Source organism: Ailuropoda melanoleuca, chromosome 1, assembly GCF_002007445.2.
Source record: "Ailuropoda melanoleuca isolate Jingjing chromosome 1, ASM200744v2, whole genome shotgun sequence".
Taxonomy (NCBI): Eukaryota; Metazoa; Chordata; class Mammalia; order Carnivora; family Ursidae; genus Ailuropoda; species Ailuropoda melanoleuca.
The window spans coordinates 128,092,331-128,118,413 of record NC_048218.1 but is presented as its reverse complement, the minus strand read 5'-3'; the positions used below and the strand labels follow the sequence as shown (position 1 = coordinate 128,118,413).

Genomic DNA, 26,083 nt, shown 5'->3' with positions numbered 1-26,083 from the left:
CATGTTAATACTCTCATCCCCTTAAGTTCACTTGAGGTCAGAAGTCAATACCTGTGATGGTCCGGTAACCAGGACCATGAAAACAAAATCAGCTGGAAGAGTGTGGAGTAGAAGAAAGAGGCCAGTGCTCGGGCTGAACTTACTAAATTCTAATGTATAAAAATCAGTCATCTGGAGGAAGGAACATGCAATACAAATGGAATAAAACTGGAGCAAGATGATGAAATAGGAGAAAAACAAGAATCTTTTAACCTATAGTCAGAGAGTGATACAGAAGAAAATGGGCGGATAATAACACATGCATGTTGGGAAGAAACACGGGACAAACAGAATCACACCAGCTTATATTTACCACCTGTAAGAGCAAAGCCATGTGGTGAATGAAATCAAGATCAAGTCTGATTCCTCTAGGTGAGTCCTGGCTTTTCCATGGGTGAGAGGGATATTTTGGACAAGTTACTCAACACCTCTGTGTCTGCTTTCCACATCTGTAAAATGGGACTAATATAGCACATGCTTTATAGGTTTATCAAGATAAAATTATGAGATGATATATATATATATACACATATAAAATCCTGTGTATACGTGTGTATATGTATGTCTGTGTGTGTATATGTGTGTATGTGTATGCATGCATGCACCTGGAATATTAAGTGCTCAAAAAAAAAGTAGCCCTTACTACTTAGACTAAGAATACTCTGTGCTTGGACATTTTTTCCGCATCTAAGCTCTATTTTGTAATTAAGCATACTTTCTCAATTGCTGTTAAACTCACTCTTTGATTTAGTTAAGATGTAAACATCTTGGAGACTTTTACTGAACATAGAAAAGGTAATACATACGTAGAGCAAGAAAACAAACAATAATCCTCAAAACTAAAAGTCCAAAATAAAGCAATGTTTAAAACATGCCCTGTGACCAATAGGAACATGGAGATATGCTTACGCTTTTTAATTGGTTGTAGTTTTTGTTTCGGATGCCACCAAGTGAAGGAGAAATATTTAATGAAGAAGTTGCATACAGTTTAAATAAACAATTTTTATTGCTAGAACTCCAAATCACTTGGCAAAAGCAACTTTTTCATGCTCCGATGTTTGAGCCAGAAAGCAAAAGGGTGGTCATGCAAATGAGGTAAAATGATAATTCTCAGATCATATTATTGCAAAGTTTTAAAAAGAATTTTCAAAAGAAACATCAGAGAAAAATTTCTACCTGATAGCCAGTCAAAGGTCATGATATATATCAACTATGGTAGTTTTTTTCATAGGTTACCACGCAGGTCTCAAACGTATGACTGGTAAGTTTGGGAGTAAGATGATGGACCACAAAGCAAAACTATTAACCCACACAAAGTTGTAATTTAATTGAAGATCACTGCCGAAGCAAAACCACATTTCATGCATTTTTATCAGGGGTGGTACTAAAGTACAATCCATTAAGAAACTGAATGGCTAATTAGATTAGTATAACAGCTTGTAAAACAAGGCATAAAAATTGCATTTATATAGTAAAGGGTACTGAGTCCAAATGATAAATGATCATCATGGGAAAAGGATGTGAATCCCAGGCCCTGAGGTCCCCATGTGTTTCCTGGGTTTTCGTGGCTTCTTGCCAATGCTGAACAACATCAACAGAAATCCTACTTAATCAAGTGTTAGTGGGATAGGATGTGGGATATCCTTACAAAGGTTCTTCTCTACACCCATATGAAAGGAATCCATGGACTCTCTTTAAAGGCACAAAGGTTTTAGAGTCTTTGTCAGAAGGGATTTCCATAAGGTTTACTGGGTGTTTTCTCACAGTGAGCAAGGATGATGCCTGTTCCTAATGTCAGTCAATCCGTGTGATTTCATCAACTTCAAGTAAAATGTCTTGCGCTTGATTTGTTAAGCAAGAAGTTACTGTGTCAGGTGAGTTCCCGTGTTGAAGAGTTCTAAATAATTTGGAATCATTTTTCTAGAATTTGAAAACATTATTAAAAGAAGGAGAGCATCTTAGCTGTTTATGTCCTACTTGCTGCTACTTTTGTGATTCCACCTCCCCTGAGTTGCACATTGTACCAGTGAGTCACATTTAAAAAAATTCTCTAAGCTGTATTTGCACTTGATTTTCATATCTTGGAAACTTGAGAGGGTCCATCCAGTTGAGGGTCTAATGGCACTCTTTATATTGCCTAGGCACAATTTCTTCTTCCACACCCTCTCTCTGGGCAGGCAACCCCATGACTTCAATGTCCATTCAAAAGGCTGATAATTGCCAAACTTCCTCTGAGTTCCTGATCGCTTTATCTAACCTCCCACCAAATATTTCTTCTTGCCTGTCCCCAGGATTATCAAGACCAATATGTCCACAATGTATAGCATGGTGACTATAGTTAATCACACCGTATGGCATATTTGAAAGTTGCTAAGAGAGTAGATCCTAAAAGTTCTCATCACAGAAGAAAATTTTGTAAAAATGTGAGGTGATGGATATTAACAAAACTTACTGAGATGATCATTTTGCCATATATGCAAATATTAAATCATTAAGTGGCACACCTGAAGCTAATATAATATTAAACATCAAGTACACCTCAATTAAAGAAAAGATCAACATGTCCAGAGTGAATCAACTTCTGTAAACCTGCTTCTCCTTCTATGTTTCTTGTTTCCATGAATGGCACTGCCGTCCACCCAGCTGCCCAAATCTTGTCCTCACCACCGTTATTCCCTCATCATCTCAGTTGGTCCTGAATCTTCTCCATCCCCTCTCCTAAAAAATCTCTAAAATACCTCCACATTCTCCCCTAAGTCTGGCCAACATGGTCCCCCTACCTGCACCTTCTCCCTTCCAGCCCATCCTCTATCCTCGAAGGTATATTTAAAAAATCAAATATGATTGTCATACTTATTTGGAGCAATTCAGTGACTCCCTATCACCTTCAGGCTAAAATTCAAACTCCATAGCAGCTTGCAACATCTTCAAGGTTTTGTCACTGGCCATATCTCCACATTTAACTATCATAAGTCTCAACTCAAAATCTGTTAGACAACAGATTGAACATTGAACATTGTCTAAGATCTTTGCCTTGTGCTCTCGCGATCCGGTATTTATGTATGTGATTTCTGATTCTAGAAACACTATTCTTCCCACCTGGCCAACTCCAAATTGCCTTTTGGTCTCTGCTTAGATTCCCAATCTGGAGCACCTTCTTAATCCCTTGAGACTGGATTCGGTATTGTCTATTGTGCTTCCGGAGCTCTAAACTTTCCCAGCAAAGTCATAGAAATTGTGTTGTTTTGTATTTGTGTGTTGACACGTCTAACTACGCCCACAAAGTTGACAGCCACATGAAGGGAAGAAACATATCTGCCTTTTTGTGGTTATATTCCCTAGGCTCAGCCCAGGACACAGCACAGTGGGTCCTCGAAGTTACTTATTAAATGGACGAATAAGTGAATATTTTTTGTACCAATGACACCCCATCCTTAAAAGAGAAGGTAACACAAATAAGAATATTATTTATTCCTTTACTAGTGGATTTGGTAAGCTTAGTTATATTTGTCTGATCTGGTTGATTAAGCTTTAGGTTTTAGAGGGAAGGAGAAGAAACAAAAAAGAGCTCAAACCTTAACTGTAGCTCCTGGGAAAAAAAGCCAGTTGCCCGTGTCTACCGGATCAAGACTGTCTTCTAAAATGACTTGTCTGTGAGCTGAGTTGATGATCAGGATGTTATCCAAGGCCCAGCAGGCTTCATACACTTCGCCTACATGGAGACTTTCCTGCTTCCACTGAAACTGGACGTTCTCGCCTTTGGCATCTTGAGGAAGGTAGAGGATGTGGATGATGGTGCTGACGTTGGAAGGGGCTCTGGAACATAGAGTGAGATAGGAATTGGTGCCATATAATAAATGAACGATAAAGTTCAACAGTATCCATTTTTTCTTTCTTGTAGATCAATTTTGTTTTTTTAATTAAGATTGTAGTTTCATTAGCTTAACATGATATGTATTGCAGATTAAATACTCAGAAATCTATAGCTCCTAAATCTTTTGTTCCTATTAAGTGATGACAGCTTAAACATTAAATGTCTTCAAGAGCTCTTCTTCTTTTTTTTTTTTAAGATTTTATTTATTTATTTGACAGAGAGAGAGAGACAGGCAGTGGGAGAGGGAACACAAGCAGGGGGAGTGGGAGAGGAAGAAGCAGGCTCCTAGCAGAGGAGCCTGATGTGGGGCTCGATCCCAGAACGTTGGGATCACGCCCTGAGCCGAAGGCAGACGCCTAACGACTGCGCTACCCAGGTGCCCCAAAGAGCTCTTCTTTTAACACAAAGCAGACACTAAGTATATTCAAGTAAGCCAGTAAAGGAATAATCAAAGAGAAAATAGCACACACTTCATGGTTCCTGCAAAAAATCAAAGTGTTTCCAGCACGGTTTTTTGCATGTGGTAGACACTCAATCGTGAAAAACTCAAATAATCTCACGGTTGATTTTATTTGATGCCAAAAAGAAAAAAATAGAAAAACTATAAAATTTTCTTAATTTTGATTCTTTCCTTGAAATTGTGTATCTATGAGAGACCACTACTGCATGTTATTTCATAATCCATGTTGAAAATAGTTAATTTCTAGTAACCAGATACATTTTTGTTTTGTCTATATCAATGTGAGATTCGCCATGAAAATTAAATGCTCTGTATAATTCTTCACAACTTGATGCAGATCAATCTTTAAAAGCTTGATATAATTTAACATGATTTTTATAGTATGTCTGTTAGAATCCAGGCCTTTCTGCTATATGATAAAGTATTTTTATTAAATATTTTATTCTACCAAAGTAGAAACCTGCTATAGTAAAAATGATTGCTTTAGCCAGGATTAAAAGTGGTACTAAAATGCAAACTAGTAGTACCCTGGGCTTACTATAAATCAGTTTTGAAAGGACCACAGAAAAGACATATTTTTCACTCACCAATGAAGAACATATATACCCAAAGAATTGTCAGTGTAGGTTATAGATGGTGTACCTTACCTTTAGGGGTAATCAATTGCCTTTTCTTTTAAAATATTTCACAATGACTATGTTTTTAGCTTCAAAAAAGAATTTAAACCAATGAAAATAATATATTTTAGTTTTAGGAGGTGACTGAAAATATGTTCACTCTGATCACTACTGGTAAGGAAAATTTACATTAATAGCATGATAGCTTGGAGCACGGTCTAAAACTGAAAGTCTCATTTAGTGAAAAACCAAATGGAGTCAGCTAAGTGTGATCTTCATATGTTGTAATTTAATGTGTACCTTCACTGTTTGTCATATCAAAAATATGTGGCTGTTTTCCAGCAAGAAATGTCTACCACAATTTACCTAAACTATGATACGTAACTATTGGATAAAGAAAAATGGAGGTATGGATACAATTTTCAATATGCTGCCTTGTTTACAGCCATTTATATAAATAAGTATTTAATATAAATGCATTTTCATAATAACTACTAGAATTAGGAAGAATAGCAAAATGCTGTTATAAGATTGACACAGCATGACAGAGCTTGGCTTATACCTGGTCCTTATGGATTATATGGTATCCTGCCTGAGAGATAGACAGTCTATTAAAATCCGTGAGGTAGAATCACTTTTCTCAGTTTCTGGTTGGAGTAGACCTTGGACATGTGACAGTTTTTTAAATTTGAAATGCGACTGGAAACTTTGGGCAGATTGGTTTACTTTAAAGACTAAGAAACTAATATTTACTCTTCTTCCCTAAATAAGTCGCAATTCTTTCAATAGGGTAATACGGTAAGGAAATTAGCATGTGAAGAAAGAAAACTACAAAACTGATGGAAAACGTTCTATTTGGGTTATATGAATTTAAGAACTAAACCAATCAGATTAACTACTTTATAAAAGTCCAAGCCAGTTCTTTCCTCTAAATATCTTACCAGACCTGAAATTAGGCATCCATTTAATTGTTTTATGATTTAAACTCTGCAGAAGGAGTAAATATCATTTGAGTTTTGCTAATTTAACCACATTTTTTCAACTTGAGTGAGCTTCCTCTTTAAGCATACCACCTCATTCCCTTACAGAGGGATTTTTTAAAAATAAAGAATATGTAATAAAATGACTACAAGTTGCATCACAATTATGATAATAGAATTTTAGAACCTGCCTTTGGGAGGTTGGAAGGGAAATGACAGAACTAAAGATTAGATGCAAAAGCCCCAGGGGCTATGAACCCATTACCAACCCAGACTGGAAGGAATTTACGCCGTAATCTCATATACTCCTAGGCCATAATCTCATATACTCCTAGGCCTCTGAGGCAGCCCAGAGCCAAGCCACCTAGAGAGCAGAGTGATGTTACTTTGTGGAGGATTCCATCCTAAACGTTATTCCCCCAAATGTGCTTCCACCAAAAACGGTTTGTTACAGCTACTACTAACCGTGGGAAGTTCTGAGTGGAAAATGACACTTTTACAATACTTCTTCAAATAGGGCAGAGAGTAATATGTGCAGGCATGCAATTCAGCGTCATTAACAACCAGAGTACTTTTGACCATGAAGAATAAAATCAGTGACAGAATGAAGGCAAATGGGGAACTAGAAATCCACTTACGTCAGGACTTACGAAACTACCCGAAATGATAACAAACCTAATTCTCTCAAGCTGAACCCAGTCTGCGGTGTTGTTCTTGGTGTAGGACACGATGATGCTGGGGTCTGAGTAACTGAAGCGACAGGAACCTGAGCCTGTAAAAAGCAGTCACATGGTTCAAAGTTAAAGAACAGTATAATTGCGTATTATCTGTCCTCCTAAATGGGAGACAGTTTTGTAACCATTTGTATATTTATTTAACTGCTTCCCCATGCTTCCAACTATGCTGACATTTCTTTGATTCTGATTTGGTTACCGGTTCTGAGAAATACTATTGGATAAATAACTTTAGGGATCAGAAAAAAGGCAAGAAAACGTTAGATTTCTTGAGAGATACACAACTAAACTAAACTAAACTAAGTTATAAAATAAACACTTAGTTCCATGCCAAGAAATATCTAAATGTTCTAGAATGATTCATCATGCCATTATGGTTCTTGAAAGTTAGTATTAACAGCAATCGCATTAAATGGTATATAAGTCATTAAATTGAACGAGGACTAAAAGCACTGTTCTTCTGTGTGTGTGTTATTTAAATGATTAGAGAGCATGTGAGTAACTAAATACTGTAAAGAAAATTCAACTACTAAATGAATGAGAACTATTAGATATGATTGATATTATTCAACTATAGCCCAACATGAAAGATTGAAAAGAAAGACATTATGTCCCATTGTGAACATTTGGTGATTATTTCTCACTCTGATTTTCCATATTGGAAATATGACCAAGGAAAGTTTTAAAACTCGGACAACGATTTGTTTCTACGCATTCAATGAATTCATGTAATAAAACATGGCATGACCGTCATGTCAAAGATCTCCTCAGAATACCCAAAACAGCCATGAAGCATATGCCAGAAGTAACTGAATAGCAGGATTTTTTCCTACTATATTAAAAACAAATGAACCGACAGAAAAAGAGATAGTGCAATTTATGTTTAACTTTCACCCATCTGCTAGAGGAGCCTTGGTTTCAGCAAATGGCATCTGTTGACGGTTTTTACATTTGCAGTTCTCAGGAGTTCCAGGCTTTAATAGACTCATTTATTGTATTTCAGTGGTGTTTAGTACAACACCCGTTAGTCTGCAATCGCCAAAGCTGGCAGTGTGCTAAAGGCCAAAAGGCAACTTTCCCAGATTTATTCTCACGGCCAAAACGTGGGTGCAAAAAGTATAAAAGAAAGGATATTCGAAGGACAGCTCCCCAGCAACCCTAAGCTCACATACAAACCCACCTTGTGCCATTTTGATCATTGCTAAATTTTACCTTTCACAAGCAGCTGCTTAAAATAAATATTGAGCTGCGAGGCTGGGACTGGAAGGGGCCATGATTATGGGGGACAAACCTCAGTACAAACAAGAATAAGGACTGGCAGACAATTTGTTTATTTTAAAACAAAGTTCGAACCAGCCTAAAGCATTTCAATGGTATTTATGTGCCTCCTTTGTGTTGCATACACCATAAGCTCTTAAAAGCAAATGTATAATGTGAATCCCCGAAAAAGGAACAGGTAGAACAAACGATGACCAAAAAAGTTCCGTACAGAATGCAATTCCTTGCAAATTGCTTACAAATTAGGAGAGGGCTGCTGATCAATATCAGAATACAAATGTATCCAAATATGACCTTGGTGACAAATATGACTTCTCTCCTATTTCCTTACGCTACCATCTCAGTGTTGAGAAATTCAGTTTATTATGCACCCATAAAACACGAAGGCACCTGGCAGGTGACTCGCTTTTCCTCAGCCACTTAGTCACGAAATTCTCGCATATCTAAAATAGTAATATCTTTACGAATACATCTTCTCTGCAGCATTGTCAATAGATCCTCATTAGCTCGGGCCAGGACTCTGCAAGAGGGATTAGTGAGCCTCTCTGTCTCCAGCCTCACGCCTCCCTCTCTGAACACATTGTTGCCAGTGCGCTTCCTACAAGTAAACTGACTCATGTTCCCTTCCTGCTTAGAATCCTTCAACAATACCTCAGTACTTTCAGGAGAAAGCTGCATTTGCACCTGCAGTGGGACCAAGAGGCACAGTTCCTAGAGACCACATGTGTACCCCGCAAACACATCTAGCCCAGGGTCATTGTAAAGGGTTTCCACGTGCAAAGATGGTCAAAAAGGGAAAGGGACTCCGACACAGGGATGGACACCTGGATGCCAGGACCAGAGTGTGGGGATGAGGGCTGGTCCGAGGAGAAGCACCCACTGCCCATGCCAAGAGAACTGAAGAAGGAGGGCGGGAACTGGAAGAAGCACCCCCAAGAGAACCCATCAGCTTGGGCTATCTGCCTCACTCTGAGGCCACCCCTACCAAACTCCCACTCCAAATGGTACCAGTCCCATGAGTAAACTCTTCCCCATTCCCACTCAGAAGGTAGGTGTTCCACATATATTGGATACAACTTTTCTTCACATAAACCCTTCTGGATTGCAACCCCCCTGACACCTAGACTTCAGTCAGCAGAGAAAGATTTTCCTTGCCCAGACTGACAATCGTTACTTGAGCCTGTGGGGGATGAGAGGAGAACAGAGTTAATCAGTGTCCATGTGCCCAGGTGGCTAATGCCTGCTCCCCAATCCCTGCCCCCCTTTGCTGTGGTGCAGGCTGTCACAGACCTTAAAGCACCTTTTACGAAGTAAGGAGGCAGTAATAACCAGGTGCCACCTGCAACAGGTACCTCTTTCCCCTCTGAAGTCAAGGATCCAATGTCATCCTTCTTCACTCTAAAGTAGCAAATTTGCAAGGATGTAAAGAACTGCTGAAGGAGGGACGATAATTCAGGATCACGGTTATACAAGTATGTTCTGATAGCCACTGACGTAACTGGTCTAAAAATCCAAACACTTCCTTTGGTTCGTGATGGGCAAATGAGGAAAGGCCATCTATTTTCATTTCTGCCCACGGCAAAGGTACAAGTAACCTAAAAGTGATTGAGGGTTCCTAAAGTTTTGTATTCATAAATAAAATCGGTGAAATTTTAGGATTTATTGAGGATCCCAATCCAGCAGTCTAAGAAATCTGGCTTTCATGTAGAGCTACCCATAAAAGGTTACTGAAATACCTATGGTGTGAGGGAGGACAGGGTATGTAGTGTTAAAGGCACTTCATTAATATTGTTTCCAGTTGGTCTTTGTTGTCAATTCTTGATTTTAAACTGACAAATAAATTGATAGATGATAAAGATAAACCTACAGTTATTTACAGTAACTGTCACTGACATTATTACTGCTTATTTAGTGAACCCACAGTGTACAATGATGGATATTTTAACTAAAAACATTTCTAGTCTATTATTGTCTTATAGTTTGTCCTATGGATTAAGAAATACATGCACTGCAATGTAAACACAAGCCATCTTTACTGCTCTGCTACAGCAGATTTCTACATAATGCCCTGAAACTACCTTGCAACAAAACAACCCTTCACTAATGATGTCCTGAATTTGTGCTACCAAATTTGTCCCCCTGAGTTTGTGCTCTTTTAATAACTTGCGGTGTATTATCAAGTTAATATAAAAATACTGGATTATTTTTTTAATTTTTCAGAATTTTAACGTACAATTTTAAGTCTGTGTTCATTCTTACTAGGTTAAGAATGCAATACACACAGTTAAGCAAAACAGAAACACAGACATTGATGCCCTCATCTTGTCCGCAAATCTGCCTGTATCATAGTCTCCATCCATCATGCCAGTGTTTTCTGTTGTAGCAGATGAAGTGTTTCTGTTCTAACCAATATGAACTTCCTCATATGGTCTAGATACCACCTCCTCTTGCTCCTTACAATTTCCCCTTTCTTTTTCCTGAATCATCCATCTCTCCCCATGAGTTTCCCGGATCATTCCTGTCATCATACAAATATCACAGAAACATACAAAGCATCTCCCATCTTAAAAACAAACCACTTTCTTGATGTCACCCCTCTTTCTTCTCCTTCTATTTTTGTTCCCCTGTACAGCAAAGCTCCTCAAAGCATTATCCAGTGATTGTCGACACATCTTCACATCCTCTTCTCTCCCCACACCCCACACCCCCACCCTCCGCACAGGCTCCTGCTCTCAAGCGCTACCCCGAAATTCACTGTGGGTGGGGGGGGGGTCCATGTTGCCAAATCAACGGATTCCAAATTCAAGTTACTTGACTTCTCAGCAGGATTTGTCACAATCTCTGCCTTTCTCCCCTTGGCTTCCAACACCATCTCGATTTCCTCCCCCTTCACTGGCTGCTGATTCTCAGTCTCCTTCATTTTCCGTTTCCTTCTTGACCTCAAACTGGTTTAGGCCTTTTTCTTCTCTGACCTACGCCGCCTCCTTTGATGATCTTTCGCACTTTCAAGGCTTTAAATAACATCTACAACAGGTAATACCCAGGATTATACTTCCCATGAGGTTCACACTTGCAGATCCGAACTGCTATTTATCATCCCTAATGAACATCTCAAACTCACTACGTCAAAAGCAGAGGTTTTCTGTACTGCGACTTCTACTCAGGCTTACAACTTGAGGCCATAATGGCCTGTTCTTGGTACAGAGAAGAAAACCTAAAGGACCGAACCACCACTAGCCTAAATATCCTGCCAGTCACCAACTCTGCTTTCAGGTTTTACAACAGAAGATGAGTGAAACTGCATCCACAAGAAATGGGTGGCTCAGTTGGTTAAGCACAGAACTCTTTTTTTTTTTTTTTTAGGATTTTATTTATTTATCGGACAGAGAGAGACACAGCAAGAGAAGGAACACCAGCAGGGGGAGTGAGAGAGGGAGAAGCAGGTTTCCCGCTGACCAGGGAGCCCAATGCAGGGCTCGATCCCAGGACCCCGGGATCATGACCTGAGCAGAAGGCAGATGCTTAACAACTGAGCCACCAGGCACCCCTAAGCTTCCAGCTCTTGATTTCAGCTCAGCTCATGATCTCAGGGTCGTGAGATCGAGCCCTGTGTCGGCCCTGAGATCGAGCCCTGTGTCAGGCTCCACGCTCAGCACGGAGTCGGCTTGAGGTTCACTCTTTCCCTCTCTCTCTGCTCCTCCCCCACATGTGTGTGCTTTCTCTCAAATAAATAAATAAATTTTAAAAAAAAAGAAAGAAAGAAGGAGAGAGAGGAAGGAAGGAAGGAACGAACAAATNAGGTTCACTCTTTCCCTCTCTCTCTGCTCCTCCCCCACATGTGTGTGCTTTCTCTCAAATAAATAAATAAATAAATAAATAAAAAGAAAGAAAGAAGGAGAGAGAGGAAGGAAGGAAAGAACAAACGAATGAATGAGTATGTTTACTTGGGCATCACTTTCTCTGCTGGTGCCCTGAAGATCCCTTGCCCCACAGCCAGCCACCCAAATCTCTAGACCCTTCTCCTGCATATTCATTAAATCAATACCTTTCCTTTACCTTCACCACTACCTCCTTAGATCATCTCTCACCCCCAGACCAATGTGATAACCTTGTGACCAGGTTTTCAGAACAAACACAAAAGGTTAACCTTCTTCCAAAGAGCTTCTTTGTTGTTTGCTTTTAAATCTATAGAAAGGCCTTTCAAAGAGATTTCTTTTAAAAGTTGCATTCCAAAAAAAGCAATATCCTAACGTTTCCCAATTTAGGCTATTTCAATGATGTGAAAAGCATTCACCTGATATAATATTGCAGTCAGGATTAAATGTAAGATACCAGGTAATCCACATTTGTATTCTAATAACAATTTCCATAATAACTTGTAAATCTGTTTCTGAAATAATCATTTACGGCAAAGAAACCATTAATATTTACAAGTGTCAAACAGTATCTATTACTTTTTAAAAGTAAAGGAATAAAAAGAATAGCAAAGCTTCTTTCTCTGTTAGAGAGGTTCATCACTGTAATTCTAAGAAATACTTTATTGTAATCTTAGTCTGATCCATGAATCATCTTCCTCAATTTAAAATTACAACAGAAATTGGTATCAACTTCTACCCCTGGTTATATTTAAATAGTATACTACCTCTAGTATAATTCAGAAAAAAAGAGACAAGTAACTTTCCACTTTTGTTATATGGAGCCAGGCCAAGATGATTAATCTATCAATCAACCAATTAATCAATGAGTCAACCAATTATCAAAAGTATTTCTCATGTCAGAGATACATGTGAACTCAAAAACCTAGTTAACTTTCTTGTGATAAAGTTCCAGTTTTCTTGACTTCGGCTGTCATTCAGGAAAAAGTAGAAAACGCACACCCTTTGAGCAATCTTTCCCACATAAAATATAAAATATCATTTAGTGCTCTCATTTACATAAAGCTTTTGTGGTGACACAATGGCACTCTGTGTGGCTCTTACATCGGCTGTTCCTTCTACCAAGCTAACTCTCTTACACAATTCAGGCCTCTACTCGATGGTTACATCCTTAAAAGTCTTCTCCTAGCCACCTCCAATAAAGGCTACCCCTCGCTTGCTGACCCCTGATGTGTTTCCTTCATTGCATTTATTACTTGCTGACATATTCATTCCTTCAATGGTTGCCTCCCCCGTCAGAATGTCAGCTCTACCTGGGCAAAGATTTTGTCTTGAAAATCCCATCTCCCCAGTGCCTTGAGAGCTGCTTCACATGGATGAGGACCTCAGTGAACAGTTGTTGAAAAAGTGAATGAAAGGGCGCCTGGGTGGCTCAGTCAATGAAGCATCTGACTTTTGATTTCAACTCAGGTAGTGATCTCAGGGTCATGAAATCGAGTCCCACATTGGGCTCCACACTGGGCATGGAGCCTGCTTAAGATTTTCTTTCTCCCTCTGCCCCTCCTTGCCCCTCTCCCCACCCAGCTCTCTCTCTCTCAAATAAATAAATAAAATCTTAAAAAAAAGAAAATAAAAAGTGAATGAAATAAATCTAGGAGTCAGTTAAACTCTAGGAAGAAAGTCTTTTTGAAATACAATGATACCATTATTATTAATTCTTTTAAAAATTCTTATTTAAATATTTAATTTTTCCTTGCTTTCTCTTCCATTGTGATTTATTAAAAATTTTATTAAAGTATAATTAACATACAGTGTTACACTAGTTTTAGGCATACAATATAACGACTCAACAGGTGCATACATTACTCAGTGCTCATCACACTAAGTGTAGTTTTATTATTATCTCTTTTGTACACTTCTCAGCAGATTAAGGAGATAGGGTTGCCTTATAACCTCAGTCCACCAACACAGAGACTGACACTCTTTTTTTAAAAATTTATTTGAGAGAGAGAGAAATAGAGAGATAGTACAAGTGGGGGGAGGGGCAGAGGGAAGAAAGAATCTCAAGCAGACTCCCCACTGATCGTGGAAGCCTGATGACGTGGGGCTCAGTCTCATGACCCTGAGATCATAACTGGAGCCAAAATCAAGCATTGGACGCTTAACCGACTGGGCCACCCAGGGGCCCTGAGACTGACACTCTTATAGGAAGAGCCAGGGGGGCAGCTCATTTGCTCTCTCATGCTGAGATCTGTTTGGGTGACTTGATATCCCTCTATTTAATATTTTTTCCTGGTGACAGAACAAGCTACAAGTTTAAGTTAACCACAGTTGGTTGAATAAAGATATAGTAAGTACTTTGATATTTCTTTGGGGGCTGCCTTAACTAAAACAGACATCACAACCATATGTTCAGCCAAAATGTATTCCTATTTAACTCATAGTTCGTTCTTGTCACCAAAGTGCTAGGATTTAGGATCACTGGGAAGGTCCTTAAGAGTCATGAAGATGTTTACTCTCACTTTACAAACTAGTTGCCAGAGGTCCAGACAGACCTCAGCACTTGCCCAAGGTTATGTGGCAAGGTCAACTGGCAGAGAAGGACCATATGGCCTGACTTCTGATCCAGTGCTCTTTTCCCTTCCCTGTTTATACCAACAGCAAAAGTTATCTACCAATAAAAATGACCCTAAAAGACATGGAAACATGCTGTACAATATTACAAATGTAGGGGCGCCTGGGTGGCTCAGTCGGTTAAGCGTCTGCTTTCGGCTCAGGTCATGATCTCAGGGTCCTGGGATCGAGCCCCACATCGGGCTCTCCACTCAGTGGGGAGTCTGCTTCTCCTTCTCACTCTCCCTCTGTGCTCTCTCTCTCTTGCAAATAAAAAAATAAAATCTTTAAAAAATATATTACAAATGTAAAGAATTCATGGTTTAAAATTCTACATTGAAAAGTATTAGATTTGGATTAATAATTTATTGGGAATCAGAAGCCTAGCTGCAGCAGTATGTAGAAATCTCCATGGTCCTTACATATGACTTCTGAGATAAGCAGAACAAAAGAATGTTAAGTAAACAGAAGGTGGCATTTGCAGTTGAGGCAACTTGCAGGAGGGTATGAAAGAAGCATGGAAATGACAGTAAGTTTATCAGAATGTAAACACGTATTCATCAATAGAACACATATAAACGTAATGCTCAATTCTAACATGTTGGTGTAGACAGGAACAGTGTAGACAGAAGCGGATTTACTTTGAAGCTGATGAAGCTCAAGCTTCAGGGCTCCTCCCTTTGTGAGCAACTCCCAAGGCTCTGGGAAAATCTCTAGAAACGTGTTCAAATGACCATGTTTTATAATATTTGCTACTTTTTTTTTAAAGATTTTATTTATTTATTTGAGAGACAGCAAGCAGAGAGCACAAGCAGGAGAGGGAGAAGCAGACTCTCCGCTGAGCAGGGACGCTGACTCCAGGCTCAATCCCAGGACCCCAGGGATCACGACCTGAGCCGAAGGCAGACGCTAAACTGACTGAGGCACCCAGGAGCCCCAGTATTTGCTACTGGTTAAGACCACCATCTCCATTCTGACTATTCCCTCACCATATTCCCCTCATGTTGGACGGTGTTGGAGTGGCCATGGCTGCTTTTGAGATTCAGCTAAGGGGAAGCTGTGTTTGAAAACAGGTTATTTTGGTTTAGTGCAATATGGTTATGTAGTTATGGAGGTCACTTCTATTTCATAGTGTAGTCATTCTCAGCATAGAAAGAACTTCCAGGGGCACCTGGGTGGCTCAGTCGGTTAAATGTCTGCCTTCGGTTCAGGTCAGGATCCTGGGGTCCTGGGATCAAGTCCTGCATTGGGCTCCCTGCTTAGCAGGCAGTCTGCTTCTCCCCACCCCCCAACTTCTGCATGCTCTCTCTCTCAAATAAATAAATAAAATCTTAAAAAAAAAAAAAGAACGAAAGAGCTTCCAGGAACACTCCTACTGTCCACTGTGCTGATGCACTGCATTGTGACTCAAGGACAATGGTGAAAAAGTGTTTACTGAGTGATGACAATTCAATAGTAGTTAAGCCTACTAACAGCAAGAAAAGTTAAAAAGCCCTGAAATCTTAGGGTTCATACCTGAAAGAAATAAGAAAGATTTTTCAATTTGATGATGATCCTATACATTTAAATGACATCATCAATAAGAAGTGTGAAGGTAAAATGTTAATAATTACCAGAAAAAAAAACCCCTCTGACCCACCAAGTTAGAATTATCTTTCTATTCCCTCTATAGAAAATACTGTAAAGTTGTCATTTGAAGAGGTGATTTGAGAATATGCAGCCAAAAATTCCAAGGAAAAAAAGTATTACAGTGCATTTCAGTTAGTTAACAAAGATATTATGTTGTATTTCTGGATTTGTGATTTTGGGGTATTGTTAGCTTCTAAAAATTTGCTGTGATTTCTTTTCTCATTCTAAATAAATACATTTGCACCTAATTTTGAATGTGTGGTTTTGCATGTTTTTCTTTAAAGAGATCCTAGCCCTTTTCCCAAATTGTATAAGCTTCAAATATGGACTCAAAATCTGAACCCATCCCTGTTCAAGAGCACATATTTCATCCTCCCTCCTACATTTCATAAATGTCTTAAATCACAAGTCCTAAAGCACTAGATTAGTCTAGATTACATAGTACATTTTCTACTTTGCTTAGCATAGCACATTCAAACAATAAATGTATTTTAATGCAGGACAACTTTTAAAAAGAGAATGAGAAGTTATCATTTCTTCTCTGTTACTTAAGGCAGGTTTGGCTCAATGAAAACATTCTTAAAAGGAAATGATCATTATCACTGCATTAAGATTGAAGAATCGACTTTAAAATAATTGTTTTCTTACACTAGCCACGTGCCACTCACTTTTGGCCTCTGTTTAAGATGAACCTGAATGAAACCTACGTTGACCTTCATGAACCTCAGGGGCTCAGCAAAAGTCCCAGAGAACCTGTAACTTCTGGGCCTTGCTTAACTGGAGTGCTTCTGTGCAGTGCTGGCTGAGAAAATCTGCACGTGCTGTTAGAGTTTATAATGTCAGGAACACACGAACACATGAGCAAGTAGCAATTACGTGTCAGTGCATGAAGTCCCTAGTTGAGCACTTGGGAAACCTGTTCATTGTGCATTAGCCCGTTAAGCACAACATACGTGTATGGAGATTACAAACAGCTCCTAGGGCCAGGAAGTTTCCCAAACTCACAAATGAACTTTCCTCTTTCTCCCCATCTCTCTTGGGTGGTGGTGCCATAAAAACAAAGAACTTAAAAATTGCTAATGTGGTATAAAATCAAGGCCACTTAAAAAAACAGAAGTATTAGTAATTTCTTCTATTAAGAATTTAAGATTTATCTCTTTCTTCAGAATAATAGCCACGCAGGCCCATAATTACCCTTGAGGTATGACAAATTTCAGGATCCAAATTACTTATATAATTAATGTATGGATTTCACAAAGGTGATGTGGTGCATATAACCACATGTTCTGCAGCATCCCCAGCAAAGTCTGGGGCAACGCTCTGCAATCACATTAGTATTTCTGCAGTGAAATGTATGAAGAGCCCATAAGTAGTATAAATAAAGATTATAAATAACTTTAAATTATTTCAAGTCAGGATTTGCTGACAGATGAATCCAGGTCACGTTAGGCTTTGCCATCACGCATTTTTTTTTTAATGGGCTTGTGGTATTTTCCGCCCCCAAGTTTTTTTGTAATATGGAATTACAGATCAGGGATGGTGAGCCTGTATTTCCAGGAGCTCTGTTTCCTTTTACTCTTATGGCAGAAGGATCAATCATACGTTTTTAGTCTCCCAACGCCTGGGTCGTTTTATTTTTATTTGGTTATGCCCTTCACAAAGCCCAGGACTTTTCAAAGTAAATCAGAACAGAAACAATAGAAAGAGCTACTGTCCTCTCGGGAAGCTGCCTCTTTCCTCAAAGCTTGTGTGAAAAACAAGCTGTCTTTTAAAATGTCGCACAGAGCCACAGAAGGAGGAGAGAACGGATCTCATGAAATTTATGGATGAGGAAGAGCACCGCCAGAAATCATGCCTCTAGAGAGCAGAGCAGGGGCCCATAAATACTGAACGCTTGAGGAGGACTCGGACAGAGCCCTGCTGAGGATTCCTGCCGCCCAAGTGCTGCCGCTGCCATTACTCAAAACTCAGACCTCAGAGACATGCAGGGCTCGGGAGCCGCATGCAAACTGCGGCATTTGATAGAGAAAGATCATAAAGTTGTGAAATGGATGCAATCTGGTTACTTAGAACTCCCTGCTATGACCGGTGCAGACCTTAACAGGAGCAACACATCTTTTCATCTTTTCAAGGGAGATAAATGGAAGACAGGACCATTAACTCGAGGTTGAGGTGATGGAAAGAGAGAAGAGATGAATGGGGAAGTTTTAGAGGAGCTTTTAAAAAGCTAGACACCGTCATTCCCAGGGGATAGGACACGTTACTACAGGCGAGGGCATTCAAGAAAGGGACTTGCCTCATTCTATATTGTGAAAAATGGGAGGAAGCATGCGAACATATTGATAAAATAGGCAGTTGTGGCAGTTACCCACCCTCTTCTTGCTAAGAGTGATTTTTGAGGACAGGACTACTCACTGAGAAAATAATCTCGCTGTACGCAAAAGCATCAAGAAACACAGGAAAGGCTTATTTGCTCCTTTGGAATTCATCTGCTTCAAAATAATTCTGCCATAAGCAGAACCATAGATCATTATTTATGCAGGTGACCGATATTTCTATAGTTTTACAAACTTCTGTTCAAATATTTTACTGGAGGCAGTTGTGCATGTTAATCTCCAGGAACAACAACAACGTCGAACAATGATTACATTACACTTAGATTTTTATTTCCTTTGTTACTGAGCCTGCCAGAAAAATCCTAACGGTACTAGCCCATGGCATCAAAATAATCTACTATAAATAGAGCAACATCTTGAAAATAAGTATAACAGTACTACCTGATGAAAAGTGCTTAAATGATGACTTCCAATTTAAAGCCTAAAAGGCTCTTATTTCCAGGATAACTGGTTTAATGTTTCTTAGCTTTCATGTTAGTTTTATTCCTCTCCTAGTACAAAAACCTCAACTTTATTAGCATTTATGTATTATGCATAATGTTTTCTTCTGTGGCATATCTACGTACATTTGTTCCATTAGTTTGTAAATTGTGTAAAAAATGTAATCATGTTTATCCTCTAGTAGTGAGCCAGCTTCCTTGCCTTCTACTCTTTGAAACAAATTGTTTTTGCTGCTTCTTAGCTTCCTGTGCATCGGCTCTCCACAGAGCGCTCTGAAATGCTGAATTCAAGGAAAAGGGGGAAAAAAATCTACCTGCAAAGGTGAGAGTTTGGCCCCATGTGGACTATTCTGCGAATTCTCAGACCACGGGTGGAAAACACGCATATGGAACGGCTCACAGGAAGTGCTGCTCTTGGCCGAGCCAGTGGTCTCCCCTGATCCATGGAGGCAGCCGTTAGCTGCTGTCCCATGTCTGTCTACACATCCTTCAGGCTCTCAGAAAGCGCGGGCTTGATTCGCCTGGCCTGTGTCTCCACAGAGACAGCAGTTCCTGCCTTGCTGAAGTTCAGGGGCTGTAGCCAAAGGGGCAGCAGTCTGATTTGTGGGTGAGAGGCAGGCAAGGAAAAAATGGTTACTGCATCGGATAATGCTTTGTGGCAGCCCCGAGAAGCATCCTGGGGCTTCTGGATCTCAAATGACAGGGAGGGGAATTGTGACTGAAAGGAGCCCACAGATACGACTTTAATTAAGAACAGGTCCATTCCGCACAAGAGGAAATCCTCAAATAACTCTTAGATCTGTCAAGAGCAAATGAATTCAATTTTGGTAAAATACGATGACCGAAGTTGAGATAAATCATTATTTTATTAATGAGAATGGTCAGTTTAGAGAAATCGACATGTCCAAAATCTTTGTCTCAAAAATCAAGTAATCAATTGAATATAGAAATCTGGAGTTTATGTTTATACCTCTGTCTCACCCACACACACAAAAAATAGCCTTTGGCAGGGAATTTAGCATATTTTTAACCGAAGAAGCATATTTCAAGGACAGTACTGTAAGAAGGACCAGTATATGGAAGGGAAATTTCCATTTTAAGAATCTACTAAAGACTGATATTAAGGATTAAGAGAGGTCAAATAAAGTACAGCAGTAAAATTCTTCAAAAATATTCTATACTTACACTAAAAACAGGTTTCCTTTAAACTCGAAAAACCTCTCTTACTATGTAGAAAAAGAGCTGGGTTTTAAAAGCAACTTGTCCTCACCTTCCGTTTTATATTTGGTTATTAGAATGAGGCTACTGGCAGTAATTCCTGTTTTGACTGACTTTATTAGTAAACAGGCTACTGGATCTACAAACCTTTCTCTCTGAATAAATGTGACAGTATGTGATTTATTGTACTTAATATTTTGCCCCTTAGTCACTTTCTTGGCTGAAATCCCCAAACCTCATTAGGTGACTTCTTTCAGTTTATGGCAGATGGACAATGACCACAGGATATAAAATGAACAGCTGTCCTCCTCCCCTTTTGTACCTTTCTCCCTTTCAGTCCTATCCCCATTCCCTCACTTCCAAAATATTTATATTTTTTCCTCTTTACCGCCGCTCCTATCATAAGGAAGAAAGGAACCAATTCTTTCCCAATTTGTGGAACACCATGCTATTTCCAACTACCTTTGGATGTCCACCCCCTTTGCATGCTTCCTCCCAAGCCCACAGCGTAGAGCTTTCATCAGATCCTATGCTGGGAGAAACATAAGGAAGAGAAATGCAAAATGTGTCAGGCTTTGCCAGGTTTCCTGCCAAGCAGCCCTCTTCCCAGGGCCAAGGCCATACAACCTAGCCCTAGTGGTGAGGTCTGGCTCATTTTCTGGGAGGACTGATCCCCACCTTAGGCAGCAGGTGTTAAGTACTGCCCCTCCCCACCCCAGCAATCTGGTAACTCAGCATTACCACCCTTGCTGCAGTTCTGGCTTTGACCTTGATCTTCAGGTCTTAGATGGCCTCTGCCTTGTCCCCCCGCCAGCTTCCATCTCTCTAACCTTCATGGTGGTGCTTTGGAGCAGTAATACTCCAGCTCTTATCAGTCTCCGTCCCAAATGATAAAGTCCTGCCTCTGGACCTCCCTCTGTCTGGATTTTCCAACACACTCTGCTCTCACTCTCCTCTGTAGTCTGCACCCCGTCCTTGGCTTCTTCTCACATGTGGACTCTTCCCCCACCCTCACCTATTTGATAAATACAGTCCTTGCAGGCTGAGCAGTGTCTTGGATTTGGCTTTCTCCACAGTGCATGCACACACATCACATTATATACAGCATACATCCTAAAGATCTCTCTGAGAGAAGAAGTCTTGATCAAGAGGCCGTGATTGATAGGAACATGAAAGTTGCTGGCTTGGATCAGGTTCTCATATTGCCCATGGATTTCATTCAGCATGCTCCCTTGCCTCGGCAGACCAGAGTGGGTATAGTTTTGAGCACCAGTGTGGAACATCACTAAGTCTCTTTCCTAACCTATGAATGAGATCCAATATAGTCCCCAGTTACTTAGTTCGAGTTGTGAGCAAAATTCTGCCCTCTAAACCAAGAGGGAAACTTGTACACTACTTAGCCCTCAAGGGCTTTAAAGATTTAAGCTTTAAAGGGTGCAAGTGGATGTGCAGAAATGTGTATAAATGTGTATACATCAAAGCAGAGTGAAGTAGGTGTGATAATATAGAGAAGTGGGAATCAGAGATATCAGGCTAGGGCAATGAACTGAGTTTTCATAGGAGAGATCATTTAGTCTATACCAATGACCGGTTTCTCCTCATCCTATAATTTACTGCTTTTATGCCTTCTACTAGAACAGCCCTCAATAAATTTTAGTGGAACATATTTATGAATGAATTGTTGATATTTATTTTTTAAGCCTCATCAAGCAGAGTGACAAAGAATTAAATATTTCAAGAGGAAAAGGGCATAGTATCTTTTAAATTGTATTTTCATTCATATAATGATAATTATTTAGTTATCAGTTTTAATTATTCAAGAACACTTACAATTAATCTCAACAATCTTTGCCAGAACCTTATGCTTAGTAGAATTTTACAATATTTAAGAATATTCCCTTTTATAGCTTAAAACAGGACTTAAGAATTTGGGGTGAGATGGATTTGAAATATATATAATAAAGTTTATTTAAACTATACGTTCCCTGAAAAGGAACAGGTCAATTCCAGGATGAAGGAGCAGGATAACCTGAATTATAATCAGTTCCAAACCTTTACTTATCGAATTTAGGTAACACAGAAGTGTTCTATATAAAAGGTTTCACTTTTTGTGTTAATATAGACCTTTGAAGATTTAAAACTCAAGTCATAAACGAATCTTATTTTAATATCTTCTATATCCAATAAACATGTTAATAAACATGTTATTTAACCTTAAATTCATATGTATTAAACCAATTTCACCATTAAATTTTTCCAAACTTCTGTATTTTATTAATATTTCTTTTGAGCTCAAGTCATCAGAGATTTTGATCATCTCATACTTAGAGATTATGTTTTTAGAAGAGGTTTTCACTATTTCATAACAAATTCCCCAAGGTTTTACTCACTTACCAAGGAGAGTGACTCCTGAAAAAAAATGAGAGTCTAATTTAGAAACATATCTCAGGAAGCTCACAGAGGAAATGAGCAATAATTCCTACCAAGACATGGAGGGCTCAATTTCTCCTTCCTCTGAATTAGCTGTCCTAAGCTGTCCTAAGAGTAGAGAGAGACGTTCTCTGTTGGATCAAGTTCTGAGTAATTAAGATGTTTATGAATTAGCCTTGAGGGAAAAGCTGCTTCGCTTATGTTAAATGCAATATAATACGTCATACAAGTAGCATTTTATTCACTGTACCTATTTAAGAAAAAATAATACCAGATCTCTTTTACAAAGCAATCTTCCAATTTACCATTAATAGCACCTCTGACTTTCCTTATTTTCTAGTTTTTATTTTTCAAAATACACTCATAAAAAGTGAGAAGCTCTCATTTATCTCAGAGAGTCTAGCACATAAGGACATTTTCATATTTTAATCCATAAAAGTAAAACATTTATGATTTAATGACTATCCCGTCTTGAGATGGTTAAAAACAAACAAACAAAAAAGTTATTTAAAAAAATGCCCACAGAAATCCCCAGATCTTTAAGATATTCATAAGTAAAGCCAAAGAAAAAAGGAACTAATTCTATAAAGTATGAACAAGTAATAGATTCCAGCTCATTCATTAATAACAAACTGATAAATACATGGATATATATTACTGTACACTGGCTTCACTAAAAGCATAGTTTATTGGTGATTTTATGTTTCCTTCTAGGTCAACTTTTCCATTGATTGAGGTCTTCAGATCACCATGCCCAAATCCTCTCTTGGCATGAAACGTCTGCATCGCACCAACTTAGCACTTGGTTACATACTATTACAGATGTGTCTGTAATACTTACTTGTCACTCAGGCCAGAAATATTTATGAGCTACTTGTTTTGAGTCCCTGGGCTAGGCGCCGAGAATATCATGATGGTCAAGACAGATTTATCTCCCAAGCCAAACTGTTCTTCATGGCATATGTTTTTAAATGCTTTACCTTTAATCCCCATTTGGCCTCCAAATTGTATTAATCTGAAGAAAGAGCTAAGCTAAACTGAAGAAGCATAATACTTGGCAAGATCTTATTGAGCAAGTCAATGCAGATTTACATCAAGGAAGAGACAAGTCCACTCTGAACACAACTGTCCAAATGATCTTTCTTAAGAATTAATTTCATTATATTTTTGTATTGCTCAAGAGAGAAAGAGGCCATTTCTGACTTCTGTTAACTATTCAGGATGTTTAAAACCCCCGCCGATATAGATTAACTCTTCACATGGACACAATTTTATCTGACATTGACCATAGTCACCCCCCTGGTCAGCCCTTCTGCTCTGGGAGGGCACTCATGTTCCCATCTTGTATCTTGCTTGTGTCACTCTGTCTCCTCACCTGGAAAACCTTTGTCCCTTCTAGTGACTCATGTCATTGGCTTTCAGGGATTCTCCTCTCTAAGAAGCCTTCCTGACCTGCTCTACTCTGCAGGACCTGCCACCATGGGGACCTGCACACATGTCCATCTCTGTTTATAGCATTCTGGCAGTTCCCTAGAGGTTTCCTGCTCTGGATGTATCCAGAGCCTTCTATCAAACCGCTAAGCATGGTAGAACCCCTCTGTTTTTCGTTTTTTTTGGGGGGGGTGTGTCTTTCTATAGTTAGCTCAGGAAAGGGCTGGGCACACAGAAAATACTCAGTCAAATCTTGTGAAGTGAATGAACCATATGAAGCATTATCAGCCCTTCCCTTGGACCCAGGATCCTGTCTGAGAAAGTAGAGTTTGGAGGCATCTGTAAGATAACGGTTTACAAGGATATCATCTCAAATTTTTCTTCCTATCCCAGAGGAAATCTAAAGGAAACGGGTAAATGTCTCTAAGGCTACAACCATAAATTCCACTAGGTGACTCTAATGAAGCGAGTGAGGATTGTGGCAGATCAATGCTTCAGCACAGAAATGGATATGAGATCTTTCATTGGAGTGGAAAAATGAAAAGTTCGTCTACAAACATTTTAGGACACTTTTCAAGATGGTTTAGGTATTGATAACTTGATAAATTTCAGGTTGTGGAGCTGTGTTTTCATGTTGCCTTAACTTTAAAGTTCATTTGGTTAAGAAAGCCTGTATGTTTATGCATATATTTACACATGTGTGTGTGCACATGTCTGTGTGTGTATATGTATAGATATTTAGAAAGGGCTGGGAGAGGATTGCTGTGAAACAGTGGCATGATAGAGTTTATTTGATATGCTTAGTAATTTAAGACATCTCTGTACACATAGCTCTAGGGTACTTGGATAACACTTGTGATGGAACGGAAAATATTTACAAGAGAAATATAAAAGGATCAAGGTAATAACTTATTCAATTGTGGCTATATGTCCATAATTGTGAACATAATTCACCATGAAAGCCATGAATAATGACAGAATTCCCCAGAAAATTGTCCATATTACATCTGAATCATCACACTAAACAATGAACATTTAACATCCTTAAGGAATTCCAAGGAAGGACACGAAATCTGACTGACCATATTGAACCATTAGTATAGATTTGGATAATTCCACAATCCACAAAGAAATATAAATGTTGGATTGTCTACACACAGTGTTTTTTTTTTTTTATAACACAGGCAATATAATTTTTGAACTGAGTATAAATGCACTGGCTGCTACTTAACTCTGCATTTGCTTTTTTGGTATTTGGTTATCGTGGTACTTATAAAGCTCAGGATGAAATCACACGATTACAACATCTCTGGAATCTGTGTGTGCCCTCGTCTAGCCCCCACACCATCCATATAAAAAGAATGATGCTACCCAAGCACTCATAATGAGTTACACAAAACCATTTCTGAAAAGTTGTGTCCATCCTACTGTATTGACCATTTACCCCCATAGGCCATACAGCTAATGGTTTGCCACTACATTGTTTCCTGGCCACCCTAATCCTTCTTAGTTCCCAAGATTTTTATTCTCAAAATGCAGTAAGCAAATTCCCCAGTGAAATCCTAAGCAATAAGTTATAATTCTTCACTAAATATTTTGTTTCTGATGAAACCAGAGAGGGAGACAAACCATAAGAGACTCTTAACCACAGGAAACAAACTGAGAGTTGCCAGACGGGAGGGAGGTGGGGGATGGGGTAACTGGGTGGAGGACATTGGGGAGGGTATGTGTTGTAATGAGCACTAGGTATTATATAAGACTGATGAATCACAGACCTGTACCTCTGAAACCAATAACACATTATGTGGTAATTAATTGAATTTAAATTTCAAAATGTTTTTAAAAAATTAAAATAAAATAAATATTTTGTTTCATTTCCAATGACATGTTAAAATTTCTCTTTTGATTCTAAAACTGCCACTCAAAAAAGATTTCTAAGTATTTTTTTAGTTATAAACTTGAGATATTTTTAACTATCTGTCATCTATCCATCTACTTATCTCTTCCAACTTCCTGATTCTGTTACTCTAACCTAGGATTCAAATCCATGCTTTAAATAATACAAGCAG

The 26,083-nt window shown here is 39.0% G+C and overlaps 1 protein-coding gene across 2 annotated transcripts in view; it reads right to left on the bottom strand.

Annotated features, from left to right (window-relative positions):
- Positions 1 to 26,083, bottom strand: part of RELN (reelin) — a 489,518-nt gene that overhangs the window by 210,858 nt on the left and 252,577 nt on the right. For both annotated transcript variants that reach the window (XM_034666797.1, XM_034666804.1), the window contains exons 9-10: positions 6,646 to 6,742; positions 3,615 to 3,855 (exon numbers count right to left, since the gene is read on the bottom strand). In XM_034666797.1, the coding sequence (XP_034522688.1) occupies positions 3,615 to 3,855; positions 6,646 to 6,742 (338 nt within the window). The remainder of the gene's footprint in view (positions 1 to 3,614; positions 3,856 to 6,645; positions 6,743 to 26,083) is intronic.